Source organism: Myotis davidii, unplaced genomic scaffold (genome assembly GCF_000327345.1).
Source record: "Myotis davidii unplaced genomic scaffold, ASM32734v1 scaffold49, whole genome shotgun sequence".
NCBI lineage: Eukaryota > Metazoa > Chordata > Mammalia > Chiroptera > Vespertilionidae > Myotis > Myotis davidii.
The window spans coordinates 4,982,065-4,990,394 of NW_006300375.1; the positions used below are offsets into that span (position 1 = coordinate 4,982,065).

The 8,330-nt window shown below is 54.0% G+C and overlaps 1 protein-coding gene and 1 long non-coding RNA gene across 2 annotated transcripts in view; both read left to right on the forward strand.

The window, feature by feature from the left end:
* PDIA4 (protein disulfide isomerase family A member 4) overlaps positions 1–7,051 on the forward strand; it is a 21,183-nt gene extending 14,132 nt beyond the window's left edge. Inside the window, exons 8-11 of the mRNA XM_015572699.1 lie at positions 1,418–1,569; positions 4,528–4,684; positions 4,945–5,178; positions 5,838–7,051. Coding sequence (XP_015428185.1) covers positions 1,418–1,569; positions 4,528–4,684; positions 4,945–5,178; positions 5,838–6,253 — 959 coding nt within the window. The 3' untranslated portion in view covers positions 6,254–7,051. The remainder of the gene's footprint in view (positions 1–1,417; positions 1,570–4,527; positions 4,685–4,944; positions 5,179–5,837) is intronic.
* Positions 7,052–7,208: 157 nt separating this feature from the next.
* Positions 7,209–8,330, forward strand: part of LOC107185193 — a 25,439-nt gene continuing 24,317 nt past the window's right edge. The window contains exon 1 of the long non-coding RNA XR_001516111.1: positions 7,209–7,225. This is a non-coding gene — a long non-coding RNA (uncharacterized LOC107185193). The remainder of the gene's footprint in view (positions 7,226–8,330) is intronic.

The window sequence follows — 8,330 nt, forward strand, 5'->3', positions numbered from 1 at the left end:
GGTGCGGTGCGGTGCGGTGCGGTGTGGTGTGTCTGTGATCAGGCCTGGGGCAGTAGGCTGGTGGTGGGTGGGCTAGGTGCTGCCCACCCTGCCAGTTCAGGCACCACACTTCTAGTCAGACACGTGTGCCTCTCGGGCTCCATCTGGTTAGGCTGCAGGCAGAGGTGAGTCACTGGGCCTACTATGCTGGCCCATTCCTGTTCACTGGGCCTCATGGAAGGAGGAGACAGCCCTAGGGATGCAGGGCGGTCTGTGGATAGTGGGAGAAGGGTCTGAATAAGGGGGGTGGCTAACCAAATTCTTGAGGCAATTTTGTCTCTTTGTCCTTGGCCAACTGTTAATATCTGGGGCACCTGGAGGCTTAGAACAGGGTGGGAGGCTAGCCTGCGAATGGCTTCTGGGTGGGTTGCCTCACTGATCCTCACAGCGATCTACGAGGTAGACTCCTGTTTCTACAGAGGATGGACTGAGGCTTGGGCAGGTGCATAATGAGCATGTCCGGCATCACGCCATTAGCAGGTTGCAGAATTGTGATTTGAATCTGGTTTTGTCTGCTTCTGAGAGCCATGGCATCTCCAGGCTGCCTCCCTGCCTCCCCCAAGTCATGTGATATGCTAGCTGTCTTAGAGGCGGGTATAGGTGCCTCAGCCAGGACAGAGCAGAGGAACTGAGGTCTGGTCACCTCAGAATGAGGGCAGGGTTGACAAACAGGCCTCGCCTGGTTTGTGGTTTTATTGGAACACAGCTGCACTCACTTGTTCACACACTGTCTAGCTGTTTTCACACTTGAGCCCAGAATCGAGTGGTGGTGGCAGTGTGGCCCACAACGGCACAGGTGTCCACTGTCTGGTCCTTTCTGGAAAAAGTTGGCCAGCCCCTGTTCTTGAGTATCCAGACAGCAGGGTTTTATCTTGTGAGTTTGATGAGATTTAAATGCAATATATATATAGTTAGGGAACCACATTTAGGACCCCAGCCCACCAACAGCCCCCCACACACACATTGAGGAGAGATTAGGCCCCCAGGAGGTGCTGCGTGTGCCAGCTCACCATGTGCGCACAGCAGTGTGCGACGCTCACCGTCACCTCCCGAGACTGCCTCTCCGTGACCAGTGTGCTTCCCAGCATTGGAGACGGCAGTCAACTGGACACCTCACAGATTAGCTCTAAGGTTTTCTGTGAACATTCAGTTTGTTAAATTTTTTTAATAAATTCCAAGATACAGGTTTTAAGGTATTAGGCCTGTACCAAGTTTAAAAATCCAACCTTAAAGCTTGAGGTGCTGTCCACACAAGAACTCGGGTGGTCATTACACTATTTCCAAGGCATTTGCTTTGGTTGATGTGGGTTATGAGTTAAAACTTGATTGTTTAAGCAATTTAATGAATTGTGTATTTATCATTTGGTTCATTTTTCAGCTAACAACCTGAGAGAAGATTACAAATTCCACCACACTTTCAGCACTGAAATTGCAAAGTTCTTGAAAGTCTCCCCAGGGAAGTTGGTCGTGATGCAGCCTGAGAAATTCCAGTCCAAATACGAGCCCAGGAGCAACATGATGGACATCCAGGTGGGTGAGGGCGCTCAGGCCTCGATGGCCCTCTGAAGTGCCAGCCCCTGGGCATGCGATCGGCATGAGGATCCTGGTGGTGCCATCGCAGGGGTTTTGAAGGATGGAGATTTCCCTCCACTGAAGGCTCTGGCCCTGGAGCACAGCCAGTAGGAAGGTTCCTGGTCAGGAGTTACACGAGGGACCCAGGCAGCACTCACACACCCGGCAGGTGAGGAGCCCTGGCCCCTGGCAGAGCTCCACCTCTCACACCACTCAGACCTCCTGGCACCAGCCTCGCATAGGTGCCCACCACTGAGGGTCTGGCCTGTGTGTCTGTCTTGCTCCAGGCCGGGACCCCAGGCACTGCTACGGGGCCGGCAGGCCTCTCTTCACTCTGTGGAACTGCGGCTTGGCTCGTGGAGTTGGCCTTTCTTTCCACTGCTACCCTCACCCCCATCTTCCTGAAGGATGTGACATTCACCTCTAGAAGGGGAGGCGGTCCCAGCTCAGCGTACTGAGTGCTTCAGTGAGCAGATCTTCAGGCCTGGAAGAGACCTTAGATCTTGAACCCAAAGCTTTTACTTTCCTAGAGAGAGACTGGATGCAGCCCAGTGAGCTGTCTCACCCAAGGTCCCACGCCAGTTAGAAGCAGCTGAGGGAGAATGCAGGTGTTCTTCCTGGGCCAGGCTGGGGCTGAGGGCTCCCCTGGAACCTGGAGGATGTGGTTGGGACCTAGTCCTCTGGACGTGTCCTGCAGGGGGCAGCCATGCCCCTTCTGGTCTTTTTTACGAACTGGGAGCACGACCTTGGCGACAGCTCTGATTCTGACTCCCATTGCTTCTTCTGGAAGTCTCACGTCCACAGAGGGGCCCTGATGGCCGTGGAGCAGTGACCTCGGGGAGTCGGGCGCAGCCTGTGTGGTGTCCGTGTTCCCAGGAAAGGAGTCTGTAGCTTTTGGCAGGTTCCTGAAGAGGCCCTTGGCCTCAGAGGGGTTAAGAGCCTTGCAGTCCAGTCTGGTATATGTAGCACTGCCACTTGACTTTTGTCTTTTGCCTGCGTTTTTCAATTTTAAATGGATTGGTATTATTCATATACCACCTTTGTTCCAAAAGTTACATAAGGCTACTTTGTAAAAATTCACACAATATAATGAGAAGGAGTGTTTTTAAAAAGTGGATTTAGAAATCAGGACAAAGGAAAGACAAGGACAGGACAGATAAGGTGAAGCGAGGCGTAAAGCCAGCACCGGAGCTGCTGAGAGAGGACAGCTTGTCTGTTTGCTCTGCAAGGAGTTCACATTGAGGCTCAACTCGGTGTGTGTTCAACTCTGCAAGTTCGCCTGCTGTCACTGCCACTTTACTCTCTCTCTCTCTCTCTCTCTCTCTCTCTCTCTATTTTTTTTTTATCAAGGTGGTGGTGTTTTTTTTAATATATTTTAATTGATTTCAGAGAGGAAGGAGAGGGAGAGAGAGATAGAAACATCAATGATGAGAGACAATCATTGATTGGCTGCCTCCTGCACGCCCCCTACTGGGGATTGACTCCGCAACCTTGGGCATGTGCCCTTCACCGGAATTGAACCCCGGACCCTCAGTCCACAAACCAGTGTGCTATCCACTGAGCCAAACCAGCTAGGGCTTTTTTTTTTCCAATTGATTTTAGAGAAGGGGATGGAGAGAGAAACATTGAACTGAGAGAGAAACATCAATTGGTTGCCTCCCATACGTACCCCAACTGGGAACCAAATGCACAACCTAAGTATGTTCCCTGACTGGGAATCGAACCTGTGAGCTTCTAGTGCATGGGATGGTGCTCCAACCAACAGAGCCCCACTGGCCAGGGCACTGCCATTTTACTCTTGAGGTTGCCTTCTGGGTGACACCCCCTGCCACCCACCTCACTGCTTTTTTGGCACTTTCCTCCCACCCTCCTGGTACCCTAGGGCCAGAGCCTCGATGCCTTGTCCCCTGCTCCTTCCTGCTCTTCCTCTCACTTGGAAAGTTCTGCCCATCCTCTGGGCTGCACAGGGCCACCTCCCTGACGGTCCTGTCCAGGTGGGACTCAGGCTGTGGGGGAAGATGTGGTGTTCATCCACCACTTCCAGCTGTACAACCTTTGGCAAGCAGCTTAATCTCACTGCCCCTCGGTATCTTCATCTATACCGTGAAGTGGCTGTGCCCACCCTCGGGGTGCCTGTGAGTCTGGTGTCTGAGCACCTGGCTCTGATCCTCAGTGTGAACCCCTGTGTCAGGACACGCTGCCTGTCCCTCAGAGCAGTCATTTCACCTCTGACAGCCTGGGCTCAGTGTCCCCAAGCGACCACCGCTGTGCCCAGCCAATCACAGGTTCTGTGTAAATGCCAGTGCCTCCCACTGCTCCTTCTTACCTGGAAGTTACCTGGGTCCCAGTGTGAGCTGAGTCTCCACACTGCTCTGTCTCTGGGCCAGTCACAGCTGTGGCTCCATGCTCTTACCCGAGACCACGCTGTCCTTTGGAGTGGGCAGCACGGGGGTGATTTCTCCAGGCAGAACGCAAAGCCATCATGGCCACTCACCATGTGGGTGCACTTGGGCCTCTCTGCACCTCATGCTGTGTCCTGTTGTCTGAAATGTCCTCATAGGGCAGTCGTGAGGATCAGATGGGGAAGACGGACCCTCTGCTCAGTTGGCTGTGTTAACAACTGTCCTCCGGAGGCGGGCCTTCCTCCAGCATTTCCTAATTGACAGCACAGTGAGCCCAGGCCCGGAGGACAAGGCGGGGGCCTCTGCGGTGTCCCCACAAGCTCTCTCAAGGTTCACTGGAGAAAGGGAATTGCTGGGGTGTGCTTGAGTGAGCCCAGAGCATCTCACCTTCAGTGACCCCCTCTTCCCGTGCTCCGTCCCATCTGTACTCATTAACAGTGGCAGCAAAAGGTGGGAGTGTCAGGTGAGCCCCACTTTTGTCAGGCCGACCCTCACCTGTCCTCACTTTTTGCAGGGCTCCACAGAGGGCTCTGCCATCAAGGACTTTGTGCTGAAGCACACCTTACCCCTGGTGGGTCACCGCAAGCCCTCAAACGACGCCAAGCGGTACACGCGCCGCCCTCTGGTGGTCGTCTACTACAGCGTGGACTTCAGCTTCGACTACAGAGCGGGTGAGGGACCAGGCCCTGGTGGGTGGGTGGTCAGGAGTGTGTTTACTTTATGGCTTCAGGTCATTGTCCTTCTGTGCTCCAGGCAGGGGCTTATGCAGGCCTCCTGGGCTGGTGGAGCTTTCGACCAAGGTCCCTTGTTCACAGAGGTGGCATTTTCAGAAATGCTTTTCTCTCCAATGGAAGCCTAAGCCTTGTTAGAATCCAAGGGGCAGAATCTTCACCTTCATCTCTGAGGCTCACGGTCCTTCGTCCTGTTTCAGCCACTCAGTTTTGGCGGAGCAAGGTGCTGGAGGTGGCCCAGGACTTCCCGGAGTACACCTTTGCCGTGGCCGACGAGGACGACTTTGCCACGGAGGTGAAGGACCTGGGGCTCAGCGAGAGCGGGGAGGACGTCAATGCCGCCATCCTGGACGAGGGTGGGCGGAAGTTTGCCATGGAGCCCGATGAGTTTGACTCCGACACCCTCCGAGAGTTCGTCACAGCTTTCAAAAAAGGTGGGCTGCGTGTGGCCGGGCTTCCCCTGCGTGAGCCTGGGTGGCTGCAGGCGCACCTGGCGTCCAGGCGAGGGCACTCTTCAATCCCATCGCTTGTGCTGAGCCCAAATCTGGTTTGTTCCCTGGGTGCGTCAGGGAGGATAGAAATGGAGATACACCTTTCTTTGTCTTTTCTTTTTTTTTTTTTGTAATAGGAAAAAGGGCAGGTATGTCTTAGAAATGTCAAGAAGTCTTACTTAAAACAGGCTTTTGGTGTTTGTGGAAAGTTGTGTGTATGTGGGAATTTCTTTGAGGCATTACATGCATGTCTGAATTGGTCAGGTTGAGCACATGGCCCAGTCCCCAGCGCCAGCCTGTCGTGGGCAGACCTCCCAGGCCCCTGTCTGCCGCTCCACTCAGTGCTTTTCCCACATGGCTGTGCAGCCCCAGGCACCGGCTCTCCCTTTGTGACAGCCGCCCTGGACAGGACCCAGGGGCCCCAGAGCCCTGGGTGGGACCACCTGGCCCCTCTCTGGCCTCTGCAGGGACTGGGGAAGTAGGAGATTTGAGGAGACCAGGAAACTGAAGGATGGGCTGTTGGAGGCAAGGCCCTACTCAGTCCAGGCAGAGCCGGGGCCTTGTCATCGCTCACGTCCCCCCCTGCTTTCTTTCCTCGGCAGGAAAACTGAAGCCGGTTATCAAATCCCAACCTGTGCCCAAGAACAACAAGGGACCCGTCAAGGTCGTGGTGGGCAAGACCTTCGACTCCATCGTGATGGACCCCAAGAAGGACGTCCTCATCGAGTTCTACGCGCCCTGGTGCGGGCACTGCAAGCAGCTGGAGCCCGTGTACACCGCCCTGGGCAAGAAGTACAAGGGCCACAAGAGCCTGGTCGTCGCCAAGATGGACGCCACCGCCAACGACATCACCAGCGACCGCTACAAGGTCGAGGGCTTCCCCACCATCTACTTGGCGCCCAGTGGGGACAAACAGAACCCGATTAAGTTTGAGGATGGAAACAGAGACCTGGAGCACTTGAGCAAGTTCATCGAAGAGCACGTCACAAAGCCCAGCAGGACCAGGGAAGACCTCTAAAGCTCTGAGCGCAGGGAGGCAGCAGGGACCAGACACACTGTGGCTTCCAGCGGCCGCAGCCCGAGCGAGCCGCCGCCCCGCTCAGCACAGGGGCAGTGTCTTGAGTTTTTTGCTGTTTTTTTTTTTTTTTTAACTTTTTATACTCGGATATTTCACCTCACGCCCTGAATACTGAATAGATATGAATGATTCAGTAGATTTGCCCAGATTTTTACAGAGGATACATCTATTTTTATCCTTATTTGGGGTTTGATATTTTTTTAACTTTCCACTTTCTTTAATATATTTCTTCAAAGCCGACAAGTTAAATCTCTTCTGTGTGAATGTTTTTTCTTTTTTTAATTTAAAATTTTAAAAACTTTTGCCAAATCATGTTGATTTTTGCCCTTAATTTTGTTGTCGTCTGAGGAATTACTAGTTGGAATGCTTTCGTTTTTTGTTTCTTCTTGTTATGGTGCAAAGTGAGAGCCATCACCAAGCAACCTGCCAAGGATGATGCCGCTTCAGTGTGACCTCTGAGCCGCGCAGTCCAGACAAGCAGCGCCGAGCCCTGTTGCAGTGAAAAGGGGACTGGGTGTTGCTGGGCCTTCTCCCAGGACCACAGGACGAGGCGCTTTTCCCGGGCCCCCAGGCCCCTTGAGCCAGGAACCGAGGTGCCTCCTAGAGAGAGAGGCCACCCACTCTTCAGAATGGCCGTGGCTGGAGGAGCGGTGACCTGGGGCACAGGCGGGTACTTCAGGGGGATAGTAAGGATTGGGTAGGCTGTTATGATGGAATAAAAGAAATATTGAAAATCAACCTGCATGACTATGTCAGGGCCACCAGCTCCACTCAGAACCTTGGTGGAGGTGAAGGTGGAGAGGCCAACCTGGGTGGGCTGGGGAGCGCTTTCCCACCTAACATCCGGCGAGGGGGTGGTCATGGAGGCCCAGGGGCAGGGCTTTGGTGGCCTCAACTCTAGGTTGTGTGGAGGTGAGCAGTGGCACATGCCATCAGGATGGGGGACGAGGATGAGGACAAGGAACCTGCCGAGCACTAGTGTGGCTGGGAAGAGGTGTAGGACCCGCTGGATGTCGGACCAGCCCTTCCAAAGGTGATGGGGGGTCAGCGTGTGATGTGAGCCCCTTTCAGAAGCTGTGCCCCAGGATATTTCATCTCCCCTGCCCTGTCACCTGCTCCTGGTTTTGACTGCAGCAGAGGTGGTGAGGTGGAAGTTGCTTGAGCTGGTGGCAGCTCTCGGCAGTGACTGGCGTGTTCGTTGCAGGGTTGGGATGGGGGGCAGCCAGCAGGTCTCCTGGAAGGGGCAGCCTAGGTGGGCCTTCCAAGTGATCTGCTCTAAAGTTGAGTCTGGCTGAGACGGACGGGACTGTGCGAACTGGTGTCCGGTAAGTTCTCAGAATCTCCAGTGTGACAGGATGTTGCCTGTACCCTCGGCGTCCTCTTTCCTCTTCTATCATGAGAATGAGCACCTCCACCCTGGGGCTTTGTGCCAGAAACTCATAGGACAGTGGTTCTCAACCTTCTGGCCCTTTAAATACAGTTCCTCATGTTGTGACCCAACCATAAAATTATTTTTGTTGCTACTTCATAACTGTAATGTTGCTACTGTTATGAATAGTAATGTAAATATCTGATATGCAGGATGGTTTTAGGCGACCCCTGTGAAAGGGTCGTTCGACCGCAAAAGGGGTCGCGACCCACAGGTTGATAACCGCTCTCATAGGAGGTAATGTTCGTGTGGTGATCATGGCCTTTTCTTCAACTGAGAGGCTTGTTTATCCGGCACCAGCAGGAGAACAGTAGCCCCTCTCCTTGGGGGCTCCAGTCTAGTTGGGGAAATGTCCGCACCATGTGCACGAAGCCATGAGGGGGAGACTGACTCTAGGAGGGAAGCACAGCATGGCCTCGTGGGATTAAGGTGTCGGGAAAGCCCGTCTGCGGTGACGTTTGAGCTGAGGGTCAGGGAAGGGCAAGGCTTGAGCTCAGGAAAGTACAGGAGTGAGGCTCGCTTCTCAGTGGCCCAGGGACCTGTGACGTTGCACTCCCTGGATTTCTGTCTGAAATGCAGAATCACAAG